The 17,553-nt window shown below is 44.1% G+C and overlaps 1 protein-coding gene across 1 annotated transcript in view; it reads right to left on the reverse strand.

Moving 5' to 3' along the window:
• Positions 1 to 17,553, reverse strand: part of TRABD2B (TraB domain containing 2B) — a 302,420-nt gene that overhangs the window by 108,730 nt on the left and 176,137 nt on the right. The window contains exon 4 of the mRNA XM_074597780.1: positions 13,599 to 13,773. Within this exon, the coding sequence (XP_074453881.1) occupies positions 13,599 to 13,773 (175 nt within the window). The remainder of the gene's footprint in view (positions 1 to 13,598; positions 13,774 to 17,553) is intronic.

Below are 17,553 nucleotides of genomic sequence, written 5' to 3' on the forward strand. Positions count from 1 at the left end.
TTTATTGTGTGGGAGATGATTGAACTGGGAATGTAAATTCAGGAAGACAACTTCCAAGATGCTGGTGTCTCAGGGAGATGCTGAATAAATACCACAGACTCCGCGAGTGGCCCCACAGGGGAGACTGTCTGGTGAGTCTCTCTGTAATACTAAAAAAAAAAAAAACAAAACAAAACAAAAAACCCACCCACACACCTTCCTATTTCCCCCCCCGCCCAAGTCTTGCGTGCAAAAAGACAAGTTCTATCAGAAAGCCGTTTCAACGGGTCTCCAGGTTTGACTCGCTCCTCGTTGACAGCACTTCAGCATTTAGCCTGGTTTCTGCTTTAAAAGAACAGTGGAAAAAAAAATAGATCAGACACATCATACATCAAAACATTTGTTTTGTTTTGATTGCTTCCTTCTTCCCTTGCAAAAGGGATAACCGTCCTTGATGAACAGAAACGAGAGCTTGCTCTCTCGTCAGTGGCGCCGTTTCCTTTACACGCCTCCAGGCAGACCAGGCTGATGAACGACTGTGCTTGCACCAAAGTGGCTTTCTCTCCCTGCAGCCGAGAGGTGAGGAAAGATGGAAATGCTTTACGTTTCTGTGCCTCTGAATCCATCTCTTCTGTGCAATCGCAAAGACAGAGAGTTTGCTCTGAGCGCTAGGGCTCACAGGTAAAGAAAATGGTTGGCCAACCTTGGGCTTCAACCATATCATGATAGGATGCAACAGTTGTGCACTGCGGGTTACATGTCTCCCTCTCCCACCCAGAGCTGGTGGCAAAGGGCTTTTTTTTTTCCCCCTAGAGTCCACACCAAGATGTTCTCCAAGGCAAGATGGAAAGCAGTCCTGCATCAGTCTTCTACTTGCAATTCTTCTTCAGGACTAATAAGGCTCTGCCACAGGCAGCAACGCAAAACATCGCTCAGCTCTTTGTACACTGAGCAGCTTGCTCGAGGTCAGGTAGAGGTAAGGACAAAACACCCTGAATTCTTGACTCCTGCTCTCAGGGTTCAATTAATCCCACTCATCTGAAAGTCAGGCATCTGTTGGAGGCCAGTTTACTAGGTTTCCTCTGTAGTCAGTAAAAAGATGTCTCCAGAGGGCAATTCCTTCCATCTCAAAATATGCATCTGAGATAAGTGGGAGGATTTGTTCTCTGGGGGTTTGCAAGGAACCTGATGATCTTACCCAGAAGATACACTGAACTTTCAGACACCTACAGTTCAAGAGGGAGAATCCCACCCCAACAGCTATCACTGTTACCAAGATACTAGGTACATAATTTCCAATCTCAAGGAAAAACAAAAATAAAAATTAAGAACTAACTCTGGCTTGGCTTTTCTGATCCCCATCTGTATTTTGCTCTGGAAAGGTTTCAAGTGCTGTCCTCATCACAACATTTTCTGAGCATCTTCTCCAACTGCTAAAGTGACAGCCATCCCCTTGTCTGATAAGCTAATGTTGCAAAACTAAATTTCCTCCACGTCATAATTTGCTCTTTTTTTTTTTTTTTTTGCGTTTCCTAATTTTGTTCCCCATTGCCAGTGAGCTGTTTCAGTTCTCATGGGAATGACCTTCGGTCTGGGGAAAGCGTTCCTCAACTCTGCACACAGGAATGCTGCCCCAGGCTGCCTCCTGGACTCATAAGAGTTTCTGATGGTCTTTTCACCCCTTGGCTACTTAAGAACATTTTTGGCCATGGTTGATGGCACACTTGGCCAATTAGCAGTAGTGAGGTTGCACAGTTTGCGTGCCCACGACTCATTAGGTTTATAGAGAATCCTGGAGCCATGCCTCGGTCACATTTACAAACCTGCTCCCTGGTATTGCTCTGGCCTTGAGAATGAACACCTCATTAGAGGGCAGCCCAGAGGTAATATGTGGCTCCTGAGATGCTCTAGATAATAACTATTTACCCTAAACCTCATTGCTCTGGTCAAACCATGCCATGATTGATACATGGACTGCACACCACATCTTCCTGCATGCAGAGGAACCAATAAAGGGCAGTTGCCTGCGGAGATGTGCCTCACCTCCCTCTCCCATAGGGATTTCCTGAGATCTCATAAAAGCTGAGCTCATGCTGTGCTCTTTCAGTGGATGAGCACTATGAATTTCTTTTCCTTGTATGCAATCACTTATTTTCATGAAGCATGCAAGAACTTATTATCTTGGAGACTCTAGCCACCTGTCAAGTTTGGTTATAATCAGCCAACAGATGAAATATTTACAAGGGGGAAAGACATATTCGCACACACCTATATACACACACGCATACTCACAAACACCGTGATCGCTTAAACCTCATTTCCTTAGGAAACCAGATTAAAAATAGCATTGATGTCAATAATGAAGTCTTTATTTCTTTGGCAGATTTCTGTTCCTTTTAAAACAATCCTCCCAGGGAGAGGTACTGCAAAATTTTCAACTGGAACCAGACCAGATCGCTAAGTGATAAGAACCTCACAGCAGTTTTGCTGTACCTCAAACACCTCAAGGAAAAACACAAAGTGAATGTGAATTCTGTACAAATACTGAAAACCGGTGCCAAATTTCATATGGAGTTAACCCAGTGGTGGCATTTGATTTTTCTCTCCAATTACCTTCAGTGTATAAATACAATTTTTAGAAGTTCGCAAACCTCAGTATTTAAGGTATTTCCCATAATACTGTACAGAAAAATACTAAAATACTCAAGTTATTTATTTTAGATACAAGTCACATGGGTTTCAGTCCTACAAAATTATTCCAGGAAAATAATGGAGATTTCACTTTTCTGCCAGTGACAGATACAAAGCTGAACTCCACCAAAAAGTTGTGTCTAGATAAAAAAGGTGTTTGGAAGTTCTCTGGCAGAGTAATTTTCAGTTGATGAATAACAGTCTAATTGAAATTAAAGCATTTGATTGAATACCTCTTGAAAAAACAGAAGTTCCACAATGGATTCATCTGGCTTTTGCTAATACATCTGCCTCCCCTTTGCCACTGTCTGCCTGGAAGTCAATAGGAGTAAAGCCTGATAGTTCTGAACTTTCGCCATGTTTCAGTTCAGAACTCTTTAGCAAACTGGTCCACCAAGAGCTAGACCTCTGGGGCTACCTCCAAGCTGGTGACCTGTGGGCTTCCAGCAGCAACAGCTCTGGAGCTTCTGCCAAAAGCAGCACCCCAGTACCAGCGTTCTCCGTATTTGCTAAGAATTCCCACATTTGCAAATTTTGTTACTAATCTTTTTTTAAAACCAGTTTGAAACAGCGACATTTTCCACAGATTGGAGTTGCTTCTCACTCCCCATCAGTCAAGTCCAGACTCAAGGTTTCATTAGGTCTACTGCACAGAGCAGAAAGGGAGCCGAGACTCAGGCATCAACCCAAACTTATTCCAATTTCAGGTGGCAGCTTAGCTACTGGACATGGGTTTGAGCCCAGTTTCAGTTGCCACCAAAGCAATTTTGTCCATCAGACCTCTGCTGCTTTTTGCAGGCCTCAATAAAACGGGTGAACAGTGGCAGAGTTTGTGTTTTGAATGTCTACGAGAGGTGAATAACTAAAGTTTATGACATCTTTTTTTTTTGCTGGCTGGAGCTCTAATTATTTCCCTTCTGCCTCTCTAAGTAATTCTATCTTCACTTTACATTTCTGATACTTAAATATTTTTTTGGGCAGAGGTATATAGCGCACACGTTTTCTTTTCCTTGACACGTCTCTTCTGATCTACCAGAGAAAATAACAATGGAACTGAGATTTAACAGGTTTATAAAGAGGGCACTGATGTTTTCCAGTAATGTGAAAGTAGCAGCCTAGATTAAAGAACTGGAATGACACATAAATGTTGTCTCATCCAGGTGCACATGCCAGTCACCTTGATGTCAGTTGCAGAACTACCATTAATTCAGCGAGAATAGGATCTGATCCCAAATCCATAAATCCTTTCTCAGCAAGTTCGCTCTGACGGTATTCCTGGCATAACCATGACCAAAAAAACCTGGAACTCTCACAAGAACGCCCAGTTTAATGAGATTTCCAGTCCCAGTTTCCATACCAGTAAAAATCCTCAAGAAATCCACATAATTTACAGCCAGGCTTTTTAAGGCTTTCGGTTTCACATCTACTTTTGCAAAACAACTAACTCTAGCCAGCAGTCATGCCCTGTCTTTCCAATCCACCGAGAAGACCGCTGGTTCTTCTCCATACACTGTCCTCCTGCAACTTGGCCCTAGAACTGGTCAGAAATGGCTTGAACCTGTAAGAAACCAACAATGTAAGCAGTACAAACTGGTTCCTTGCTCTACTAAATTCCCTTCCCAGCTCCTGCTCTAATAGCCTGAGGCTCTGACAGGGAAGCTGCAGGGGATACAGCTCTGGTGGTCTAGGATGCCTTGGGACATCCCTGCTCCTCCACCGGAGGTAAGGACCCAGGCAGGAGGTGCAGCAGAAAGGAACACGAGCCCATGTCAACCCCATCAACTCACATTAGTGTGAAACGCTAATGAAGGTTTTGTCCTAGCATATGGGGCTCCGAGTATAAGCAAACCGAGTAGCCAAATTTCCTTTTGCTTTGGGACAAAGACAAGTATCAGGGTGACTGGAAGTACACTTGGGTGTGGAGACACTTTAATCACTGCAGGTAGCACACAGAGGTATCCCAGCTGAGACACGGTCCTCGGATCCTTTGCAATTTGTATCCTGTTTGCTTTTTCACACGAGCATCCCACAGAAACCTCAGCATTAGAGAAACACCGCAAGTCTTGGGGTTCTCCATATCGCCCCTTTAAAGTCTTCCCAATAGTGCTGTTAAAGCTGGTTGGGAGTTTTCTGATGAGACACTTTTGGGATAGAAAGTGATGAATTGTCTGGCATCCATATATTGATTTCAACACCCTCGTTGTGAAATCTAGAGTTATATGGGACCTCTGCCTGGTCTCCTGAGAGCTTGCAGGGTGGCCTGCGGATCCACAGCACGTTCTCGCATGTGTGTGTGGGTGAAAGAGTATTTCAGCCCATGTTTAAGCCCATTCCTGTTCAGCAGAGTTCTTAAGCCTGGGTGTAAATCTCTCATGATTCTTTGCAGTTCTGAAAAGAGAAAATTTCCTGAATTATGTCTACATTTTTACATCGCAAATGTTGAAGAGAAATACAGCAAGGGCATAGCCAAAATCTCTGTGTTATAGGACAGGAGGGGCCAATATAGTTTTCTTTTCTTTGAGAACAGGCAGGCAGAATTAGACTTATACAGTAGAACTTGGCACAGGCGTAATAATAAATACGATATGAAAATGTCAGGGACTCAGAGGAGCTGACATTAACGTATGCGTTTCTTTAAACCAAAGTCCTACTGCGTGCAGGCAACTTTCCCTATTCATCATGGGAAGAATTACACCAGAGATGGTAAATGTATACACTGCGGTTTGCAAGGCCCATTTTATTTGCTTTTAACATTTACTTGAATACCTGCAGCCAGCAAACATAAAGGCCTGGGTTTGGGGCTGTACCCTGCGCGAGTGGAGCAATGACGAAAGCAACGGGGAGAAGCGGCCAGGCAAACTCCCCGCTGAGCGCCACGAATTCTCCACCGGACCAAAGGCTGTCCAGGGCTTGTCCAGCTTCCCTCAGCAGTTTAGGCGGTGACACACCAGGAGAAAAAGCAAAGTGCAAGGCCAACTACATGAATCCATCCTTTCTCTTCCTACGTCTCCGGCCTTCCTTCGTTGGTACAGGTGACAGCAGCCTCAAGATATCTCTCACCATTGCACAGGCTATATTGTGTTTCTACAATTAATATCTCGTTATACAACAGGAGTTTCTCTTAAATCGGAATTACAGGAATCAGCCTTCAGAACGGTGGTTCCCTTTCCACAACAGGGCAAGTGCAAGCAGGTTTATTTTGGCCTCTCTAACTCAGGCGCTCTCTCTTTGCGGATTTCAGCCTCAGGTGAAAAGGAAATATTCTGAGGCTTCCAAACCTCCATATGATACAAGATCAATGTACATTAAAAAAAAAAGTTACCCCCGCCCCCTTTTTTTTTTTTTTAAATTTTATTTTTATTTTAGAAGGCTACAGGCTGGATTTGCACTTGGAACAAGCTTTTCCCCAGTGGGGTATCTCCTGATTTACAACAGAGTGCCTGAAAAGAGAATCAGGCATTGCCTGTTTAATGCAGACTTTTAAATGAATCAATTACATGGCTTTGGTCGAAATTAGCATTCAAGTATATTTTTAAAAGCAAAGTGATACTTTGCCTTAAAACCGAATAGTAAAAGAAGTCTATACAAAAAAACAGGCCGACCTCACTATAAGCATCTGGATGCCCAAATAAACATGAGCAAAGGGAATTCTAGCATCTGCAAACTGTTAATTCACCCTGTTCTTGTCGTTTGTAGGCTCGCCAAGTTCAATCTCCTGGTCGCCAACTTCTTGCTCCACTGAGACAACCCGTTGATGAACTGTGCTAGTGATGTCAGTAGCACCACTAATCAGTGTTGGACCAGGACGCCTGGCCCAGGGGATAAAGTCTCTTTATATTCCAGCCTGCAAGAGTTTTTTCTTTTTTCTTTTCCCCTCCTCCTTTTTTTTCTTTTATGTTTTACAGAGGATCCAAGACGAAGAATAGAAATAGGGAAGAGCTACACAACTCTGGAAGACGGAGGACCAGACTTCCGATGCCAGGCTGAGTGAGTTACACCCACTGTTGTGCTGCTGGGAACCTCGTGCCCAATTTGCTCTCGACATTGCATCAGCTGGGAGTGAAAAACAGCTATTTGCATATTCAACATCTGTAAATCCCGAGTCCTCAGTGTGCAGTTGGATGGCGGCCTCGAGGCATTTCCCTTTTGAAAAAAAAACAAACGACTTTCAAGTAACATATGTGAACCTGACCGCCAGATCTGGTGGCAGGTGCTAACGGCTTTCACAAAGGTTCTCTGGATTTTAATTACTTGCGTTTATGCTGCGTATAGTATCCATCACTTCCTTTCCTGAACTACTAAGTAGAAATATGGTTTCCAGTAACAAAAAAAATAAAATCTCCCACCTCCACCTCCCCCTACCCAAATTCAACAGCCATCATGTTCCATCTCAGTTGTGGTCACCTTTTTAGGTGTGGATGAAGCATGTTCAAGACAGCTACATCATCTGGGTACCTCCCCAGGCCCTCTGCAGTTTTTGTAGAAAAATAAGCACATCTCAGCAGTGGTCAAGACCACGCAAGACCTGGGTCACCTTGGAGATGTCTGTCACTCCCTACTCACTCCAGCGGGTGAAGGGTGACCCTGTTCCTCCCTTTGGTATCTCCAGTATCTAAAAGGACGTGTGCTGAAACTTCCCTTGAGAATCCTCTGTAGAGAGGACAAAAGGGAAAGAGCTGCAGCTGAGGACTAGGAAGGGGAGATTTTATATTCTCACTGTGCTCTCACACCACCCCCATCCTATAGACAAGTTGCACAATTCTCTTTCCCTAGTGAAAACACAGTGCAAATCACTTCTCCGAGTCCCATTACGAAGAACCACCCGATAACATTTACAAAAGACTTTGGAAACAACATGTAGCATTATTCTTTGGGAGGTTGGAGTAAATGACCTTTAAAAGTCAATTCCAACCCAAACTATTCTATGATTCTATGATTATCGTTAACATTTTAATTTATGATTATCAGAACCATTACTGATGATGCTGCCACTCAATGCTGGCTGGGAAAACTCTGCAGGATGAGGAGGGAATTCACCTGTTCTGAGGATAGAAACGATCAAAAAAAATAATACTAGTTTTGCTCTTCCTGCTCTGGGAGAAATTCCTCTGTTTTCATGGGAACACACAGATATCTACGACAAAGCCTGTATCTTTTTTTCTTGCAGAACATCTCAGGAAGTTAAACCTAATCCATCAACATTAGATACCTAATCTCAGCCATCTAAGCCTACACCTGATCAGAAGATGTCCCACTTTCACGTGCATCGATCCCTGTTAATACACACCAACTTCACCAGGGGCTGTGGCCACCAGCCCCCTCTGGCTTCCACCACACCATGGCCAACAGCCTGGGTCTTCTCCAGCCTCGCAGATGCAGGGGGCTGCTTGGACCTGGTGGGGTGGGAAAAACATGTGCTTTCCTCCACTGCAGAACTGTGGTCCAGAGACAGTTTGATCCCCTGAGCTGCTTTGGCACTTGCACTTCAGCTTTCCCTCAGCACTAAAATAATATTCTCCATGATATTTTTTTTTTTTTTTAAAAGTAACCAAACACACTGCCTTAAAGCCTACTGATTTGGCTGCTAATAAACATCGCGAACTAGAGCAGCATCCGAATTTCTGAAGCAGTAAATCCAGCTCTCAGATACAAAACTGACAGCTCTTATAAAAGAGAGAAAGAAAGAAATGCAAGTAAGTAAAACATCCTAAGGAAATTATCGTTCAAATCAAGTGCAGACATAAATTTATCCATCTGTTATCATAAGTGTTATTCAAAAATTATTCGCCCATAAAAATGAAATAAACCAGAGTGATTTTTTTTTTTTTTTGCTTAAACATCGACTTCATGTGTGCAGTCTTAGTTGCCAAAATATTAACTCTTTTTAACAGCCCATATGCTCTTGGCTGCGTCTCCCTTCCTGGACTGTAAACGGACGTTTATAAATTGCCTGTATATATCAAGTCTGAGGCGCTTCACTGTTATTACGGATCAATAATTCCTAGCAACCCCGGATGGATTTTCAAAACACAAAACCCAAGAAAACCTCAAGATTTTACTTGAAAGTACTCTACTTTGCTACCTTTATTCACTCAAAGGGAAAAATTACCATGCCTGTTACCTGAAAAAATATCATCTCACTGCACAAACAATAAATGCCGTTTCATTACTGGAGTATAGTTACTGTGAATATCGGTATGGTGAGATTTTCACATTAAGTCTGAATACGGTAAACCCTGGCAGGAGAAGAATGAAGTGTACAGAGTTGGGTATAGACCCTGGTCCCATTTTACCCAAAGATTGTATTTTTCTTGGAGAGGAGAAAGAAATTAAAGTAGAAAGAATAAATGGCTATTTTCACTTCTATGTGTTTTATAGAGGAGTAAATTGGAAGTCTGAACTGCTCCAATGCATTTAAATTGCAAATAGTGTCACGGAAGGCAAGGAAGGGGGAATCTATTGAAAAAAATCTACTTTTTATTTTTAATAATGGCAGTAAACTGAAGAGCTCCATTTAGAAATGTGTAATTATTTTGTTTTAATACCTCTAACTGAAACAAAAAAGGAAATTAAGATTTTTCAACAGCATAAAAATGCTTTGCTTCACTTTGTGGATCTAAAAACTGTTTTATCTCAGCTTGTTTGGATATTCAAATGCCTGTCCCCTCATCAATCCTTCGTTCTCAGGACTTGTCTGTTCGATGTTTCATACCCTCGTGCTCACTTATGGACCAGACTGAACCACCTCTTCTACCACAAGGTCTTTGGGGCTCAGCTCCAAATGGCACATAACAAAAGAGTTTAACTGGGAATCCCGGTTTACAGAGGAAAAAAACGATGACACTCAAACGCTTGGGGTTTTGATCGACGTCTGCAAGAAGCGGACTTGCTTTTTCAGAAGCAAACAGAAAAATTCTGTTTCCCTAAATGCCCAGTTTTCTACTGGGCAAGGTAGGAAGAGGAGGGTAAAAAATTCCATACACAAAATAGCTAATAACCAGACCATGAACATGTAGGGTTGCACAGACAACTAAATGAATTGCCTGCTATATTCCAAACAGCCCGACAGCCACAGCTTCACTAGGAAATAAGTATTCTTCAACAAAACAGCAGTGCTTTTCCCGGGGTGACTTTTGCTGTACCTGAGTGGCACTCTGCACTGATTTCCACGCAATTCTTATTTCTTGCGCCTTTCCTTGGGTTTCATCCTTTTCCACCCAAAACCAGTGGGGATGTTTGCAGCGGTGACCTGACCAGACAGACCAGGTGGGATAAAAGCGCAGGACCTTGCCTTAGGTGAAGGCTTAAGGTCTTTATTTGGGTCTGGCAAGAGGAGTCGCTACGTCTCCCACCACCCGCACTCCCCTCCAGCCGCGTGCTCTCATCCAGCCAGGCGGGAATTCAGCTTACGCTGGATAAGCTATGGTTTTTCTGATTGGAAAGGAAATTTTTTGTTATGGGGACACTCTACCCTATTTCAACCCAGAAGGGATTTCCGCCAGTCCAAACCCACGACGCCAACCACGCTTTCTGCTGACGGACACTGGCATGCTCCAGCTCCAACCACAAGCGCAGTAGGGCTGGGCTCCTGCACCACCGGGCAGCCAGATCATTGTCTTGTTTGACAACTGAAGCCAGCCATGACTTTCATCCTGTAAACTACTGCTTTTGGTCATGGTGACCCCTGTGTGTGGTTTTGAGGTTCTTTTTTTTTTTTTTTTTTGTTCTAAACAACAGTACATACTCCTGGAGGAAGGAGTCTATAAAACATCTTGCTGCTGCAGTCATTGAGAAGGATACGCTGAACCGAACCAGACTGTCATTTGCAAAGACGTCTGCATCGTGTCTCCTGGCTTAGTCAAGCTCATTAAACTAATGCAGCGTTAGACACTACTAACTACCCATCCATGGCACTGGGATCTTAAATCAAGCTGAGGATGGTGCCCTGACAAAGCAACAAAGCTTCAATTGCTACATGCTGCTGCGCAAAAGCCAGGTAAACCTAACGACAGCAGTTTCCAGAAGGTATGGCTCCCCACGGTGAGGCCACCAGGGGAACCATGTGGGGCTCTGCCTCGGGAGGGCTCTTTTCAGGGTGGGAGGCTGTCCCCAAGCTCCAGTTATACCTGTGAGTTACAGGAGGCCACCACGTCCAAATGCATCATCGTGCAGGGCTTGGGAATCCCTCTTACAGCAGCCCGGGTCCGTAACACTGCATTTGGTGAAGTTTTTCCAAGGTGCTTTTCTCATAACAGGCTTATTTTCCTATTTAGGAAAATATTTATTGTCCTCATTTTATTTGCCAGCACAGTTTTATTCCATTCTTCCCTTCCCAGAAATTATGATGGCGATTACGAAATTTGGAAACCAATTCATAATATACATACGTAATTAAATTATTATTCATTCATTAGTTCCAATACCCTCAAAATGAATGGTTTAATGTAGAGATCATGCTTAGCATAAGAACAATACTTTTTGGAATATATTATTCAGAATATTTTTTTTCAAATTATTTCCTCTCTGTCATGTCAGTCTGAAATATACAGGATCTTCACTGAAGCGAAATAACTTGCACTCTTCTGAGAGCAAACGGACTCCTGCAGACTCCATTGTGCCTGTCCTAACCAAAGGTGCATTCCTAAAATTTCGCACTTCAGAATTCATGGGAATATGTGAAAGCCTCAACTTTCATCAAAAACAGCCTTCAGTTTTATTCAAAGCAAAACCAAACCCTCAAGGTTTTCGAAAACAATTTGAATTCATGACATACCAAAAAACCCCCTCAAAATTCAAGAAATAGATATAATAGATTTAAGAATGCAAAATAAAAAAATGTATCAAAAAAAGCCACTCTTGTAATTCAGTGCCTGAAAAAATACCAAACCAACAAAAACCTTCAGGAGAAAAACTGGATTTGAATCATATGAGAAAATGAACTTGCTTGCACTTTGGCCACATAAAAGTTTTGGCATTGAAAAATTAATAAATTTCTCAGTACTTACTGCATGAAGGAAAAAAGCACCCTGGAGAAGAAAGGAGGAATTAATTGTACTTAAAGTGGGGACGGCCTGCAGGGATGGCCCGCTTCAGTGAGAAAGGCCGAAGGGATGGATGCTGGAACAAAGCACCCAAAACAAAAAGTTTGCCTCGGCGTCTCCCGCACCCCAGTTTTCAATAAACCCTGCTGCACGCGTCTGCTCTGTCTCCTTACAGTTGGTGATGGGAAAAAGAAATAACCCAGCAGCAAAGGCTGTTTTCAACAGCACCAAAAACAGGGAGCAAAGGACAAAACGGGACTTGGTCTTTATGAGCCAGCTTTCCCAAGCGGTGCTGCCCCGGAGCTTCAGGTAGGTAGCTTCCCCTTCTCTGATAGGGACGAGGAATGAAAGCTCAAACCTTCCACAACTCAGACATGACTTTCTATGGAAACCAATGTGTAATTAGTAACCATTTGCTTAATTTCGTTTCTGTTATCAGCACATACAAATAACTGCAGTGGATCGGATCCACGACCCACCTAGTCCAAGGTCCTGCTTCAAGCCGTGGTCTGTAACAGATGCCCAGGAAGAGCATGTACAGCAGGCAATGATGTCTAGTCTGTCCTCCCAGCTCCAGCATATACCGGCTAAGAGACTTCCAAAACCAGAGACCACATCAAAACCATCATGTTCAATAATCTCTGATAGACCTTGCTCCATAGGTTCAACAAGCTGGTCTTCATGAATCCCTGTCCAATTATGAATGACCATGATATATTTTCCTACTGTAAAAACAGTTAAGCAAAACTCCTCGGACAGAAATATCAGGCAAGCCTGAGATTAAATGAGCTTGGGAAAATTCAGCCTGGATACACTCAAAAAATAAATACATCAAAATGCATGTATCTCTGCTAAACCCCCCAGTCTTTAATCAAAATTCCCACTGAAGTGAGTAGTGAAAGGCAAGTTGTTGCCAAAGTTCATAGCGAGAGCCATGGGATGAGAAGCAAAGTTCTGTCAAAAATGAGGAATTGTCAAGGACGGGGAGCAGGAGGAGTGGATCGGTTCTCGGCACGACAATCTGGGGCTGCCTTGAAGTCGAGGGAGCTCAAAGAGCCACTTAAGCCGGTGCTCAGGACTCTGCTGAACTGGGGCCTGAACAGTTATTATTTATACTCTTATCACACAGAAATGTGAATTCCATTGGAAAGGAGGGTGGGAGGGAGTGGGGGAAAAGGGGAGAAAAAGGACAGTAGCACGTACTGTCACAGACTCACAGAAGTACTGTAGATATCTCTGTTCCGCAGACTTCACAGAGAAAATTTAAATAGGCAGAGGGACGCAATGGATTTTTACTTAGTGATTTAAAACGCTGGTATTTAGCTACACACATGACTCATACGCTCATTCAAAAACCAGCCAGTCTGTACGGACACACACCACCGAAGCAGCTAAATCAGCCATCAAGAAAGCCTAACTACAGCAACCCCCAAAGGTTCGAAACCCCAGGCCAGCACCCCGAGCCACGCACACGTGCCTACGCCACAGCAAGGGTTGTCGTATTCCCCCAGTCGCTGCCACCAGTGCCGGGGCTTGCAAACGCAAAGGCACTTCACCCATCTCCTACACCTGCAGCCACAAACACAACCAGGGTGCAAACATGACCCAAGCACCCCATGGGCTGGGCTGGGAAGGGAACAAACACAACTGCGTGAAAAGCACGAAGAGCTTTACATTTCTACTATCTATCTGATAGACAGCAACCCACTTCTTACACCAACTCACTACATCTCAGGAGCAGGTTTAGACAAAGAAAAGCCTTTCTTCTTCAAAGATAAGTCCCCTGAGAAATCTTCCTGCAGGACCAGAGACAAAATCCTGAAGCGCTCAAACCACTTTACTTCCAAATCACAATAACCGATTAAAACAGAGAAATTCATGCCATACCTGCTCCAAAGGCAAAGAAGAAACTCTTGTCTGTGTTCTCCCTTAGAAGCGCCATCACTCTCTTCCCCATCCTCTCATTCCTCTTGTAGATGAGCTCCTGTCTGAAGTAGCTGTCTATCTCCTGAGCCGTCACCTGCTCGTGGGGCGGGAGGGTTGTGTTGATGAAATTAGGGACCTGAAATGGAGAGAGAGAGAGAGAGAAGCTCAGGTGACAGTGGTTAAGTAAAGCCCAAAACACTGGATGTTTTAATCTAGCCTTATTTAAACCACCTGAGCATCACTATCATAGAAAAAACCCCAACACTGCAGGATGGGAGTTTGTGAGGTTGCTAGGAACTCTACAAAGGAAAAACAAATCACCATTTAACACACAGGGTTTTTTGGAAATTAAACTAGTATTTTACTAAATGAAACTGAAGTTCATTTTGACTTTTCTCTGTTCATTCATCAGAATGTAGTTCTAGGTGCTACATTCGGGTGACTTTCTAAAACCTTTACTCTGTGCTTGTTCAACGCAGTTCATTGGCTATTTAATACCAGAACAAGTCCTGTAATCTGTTCTCAGACAAGGTCACCGTGAACTTGAGTAAGGACTGCAAGATTTGGCTTGTATATGCTCCTTTTTAATAACCTAACAGTTAAAAAGGCAGGAAAGTTTAGCCAATCCAGATGTAGGAAGATGTAAACAGGGTAAACCCCCACATCTTTCTTCCAGCTTTAGATGCTATTGGATCTCACCAGAGAAGACCATGCATTGCAGCACATAAATCCCTGGAAAGTTCCTGATATTTCCAGGGAGCGGAAAGGATTTCCACAAGACCAGCTCCTTCAGTCCCCATTTTTGCGTTCATAGGCGCAGAAGAAAAGTGGAAACCCCAAGGACCATTCAAATCAGGGCAGCAGAACCAGGAATGAGATGGGACCAAAGCTATAGCAGACAGACAATCCAGAAGTCTCTGGTTATTAGGACAGGCAGCTTGTTTTGACATGATGGTCCTGACATGGTACCTTGACGTGGTGGTCCAAGGTCTACCATGAGGGCTTGGGAGCCCACGGGCCCTGTAGCGAGAAGTGCTGTAGGTGGACAGTGTTTGACGACCGCTAAGAGGACCCAGGCACCTTCTGTCAATTTTCTGTGCCTCACCACTGGAAAGCAGCTTAAGCTGCAAACCCCAGATTGAGATTTCTGAGTCCCCGGGTACATGTAAAGCTGCCAGGATTTCCAGTGTTAATCTGTGCCGGTGGTAATGCTATTGCCTGATCAGCCCATACGGGGAACATCCCTCACTCACTGTGCTGAAATACTTGATGCAAGGACACTGTTATTTTGGTTAATTTTTTCTCTGGTTTTCTACTATACCAAATTCCTGTACTCGTTTTCTAAAACTTGCCTTTAGTCTCCATTTCTCAGACCACCTCTTACCTTCCCATTTGGCCACATGATTTTATGACAATTTTTCTCTCTTCCCACCCTCTTCACTCATACCGCGCCTCCAAAAGCTTTCAGCAGCTCTTAGGGAATGAACTAATTTCCATCTTCCCAGTGGCTCTCCTTAAAGCTTTTTCATTGCAGCTCTCCGAATGTGTGGGGGACAGAGTAGCAGAGATTTCTCACCATGCATTATGCAGAAGGACAAGTCTAGGCCTTGCTCTGAATTCCTACCACAGGTTGTACCCAGCTGGGTGAGACAGAAACGGGCACCGCATCTCCTGAGCTGGGGCATCCCGTGGGGCTGGAGTTCATCTGCTGCCAACAGTGACCTGCCCTAGCCCATTGGTCCACGTGGACCAGGTGGACCTTTGATTTTCCAAACATTACGACTTCACAACCTGCTTTGCCAAATCACTGTAATTCTCACAGCACATCCCTCCTTAAGGGTTCAACCGCATTACCCTGAGTCATTCCTTCCTCCAGGCTTTCCAGCATGGCTTGGCTTTGCCAGCGTTATCTTGTGAACTCCTCAGAGCATGCAAGAACTTTGCACCTTGTTCTCAGTTTAGCCCTCTGCCAGCACTCAACAAATAATAACAGTCCCTTGAAGCCAGACCTATTGCAGACACCATTTTCCTGTCAATACACACGGAAGCTGCCTTGATGTCTGGCGAGAACGTGCGTTTGTCTCAAAGGGACGCAGGAGCAGCCTGCTGGCGTCGGAGGGGTAAAATGCCGCTGGCTACGGCAGCAAAGGATGTCGTGGCTTCAATTCCTGGTGAAAGGCAGGGAGAGATTTTTATTGTAGGAATAACGTCTGAGCAATGAGTAGCCATTTTACACTTGCAATGACCTCTGCAACACACAGCTGTAAATCAGTCGGTCCAAGTAGATATCAAAAGCCTTTGCATCTCCTCTGTACCGAGGCTCTGTGTTTAATGGGTTGATGTAGCTGAGCCAGAAGCCTTCGGAGGCTGAAACAGAAGGTGAAATTTTTTGAGAACATCTGAAGGCTCAATACCCACATAAGAGAAGCCTCTTCTTCCCCGCTTCTGGCTGAAGGGAAGTGAAGGCCGGGAACTGATGGGACCTGGTCTCGAATCACCTGTGATGCTCTGGGGCAAAGTAAGGTACGGCGTTGCTTGTGAGGACAACCTGCTCTTACCCAAAGTGGGAGCATCAGTGCTGGGGGATTGAATGGCTCTGGCATCCCACTCCAGCCAAGGGAAAGCTCTGATGCTGGAGGTCCGGATGGCCCAAGGACAGAAGACATGTTCAGACCTTGGGCAAGATGATCTTTGCCAAGAAGGCATACACCTTCCTTCAGCTTGTGCAACTCCATCACTTGCAACCCTACGTCCACATTCAACCCATTTTTTTCCCCCTCCTTACCTAACCTAAAATACCATCCACAAAATGCATCAATTTACTTGGCTTTTTTTTTTTTTCTCCTCCGTTCTCTTCTGTGGGAAAGAGTTTGCCAATGGCAGAGAGATAAATTTAAAACCAAGGGCTGGGTTTTGTCAGCATTTCTCATGCTTGCCCAAGGAACAAGACAAAGGAAAGCATCACCTCTAGAGGCACATCATCAGCTACCGGTCCTGCTGCACCTTGTGCGTTCCTGTATTTCTAATAACTGCTCCATCACTGGCAAAAATAAAACACGTGCGTATGTTTCTGCGTGTGTGTGGCAGAGGACAGAAGATAAATGATGGAAGTAAGTGTGCCCGTACACAGTAGTGCAACCACACTCTGAGCTACGACACTGGCCCCATTAATCACCTCCACTCCTCCCTGTATCGCAGATCCTTTCCACAGTCGGTGACACACACCATGCCTGGCTTCAAGGAGGCAGCTGCTCCTGTTGATTTTAGAAACCCTTTGGATTCCTAACCACCAGACAGGGATCAGGAAGTCAAGAAACAGTCGCATGCAATTAGGAAGCTGTTAACTGCAGCCAGGATTTAAGGGTTGGGGTTTTTTTGAAAAAAGAAAATCTGTTGTTTTAAAAGGATGGACTAAACAATGCACCAGAGGGGTGCACCTTCCTCTTCCACTTTATCGAATATTTTTGTTTCCAGTCAGTATGAAAAGTAATTTCAACATTTTAATGATGGGTGTTTGCTGTTTTGAACTGAGAGTGAATGGATGAGACGTTTCCTGTGCCTGTGGGTTAGGGACCGACCTCCTGATAACAGCTGAATACTGCTACTAGTATTGAAATGTACAGCGGGGTGGATGATGTGACTGTTGAAAAATCCTGAGTTCTGAATTTGCTGTTCATCTAGGAGACCAGCAGTTGGTCAGCAGGAAAACACAGTGCTACCCATCACCTGGGGCGCGCTCGCTTTGTAGTGGATACACGCCAAGAGAGAAATAGATTATTCCTGTCCAGTCTCTGTGAGCCATGCAGCTTTCTGAGACTCCAACCAACTCATACACACACTATCCACGTATTTCCCATGGAAACTCAATAATATGTTTCATTCAGAGGTCTTCAAAAGAAAAAATATTTTGTTTGAC

This window comes from Larus michahellis, chromosome 8 (assembly GCF_964199755.1).
Source record: "Larus michahellis chromosome 8, bLarMic1.1, whole genome shotgun sequence".
Taxonomy (NCBI): domain Eukaryota; kingdom Metazoa; phylum Chordata; class Aves; order Charadriiformes; family Laridae; genus Larus; species Larus michahellis.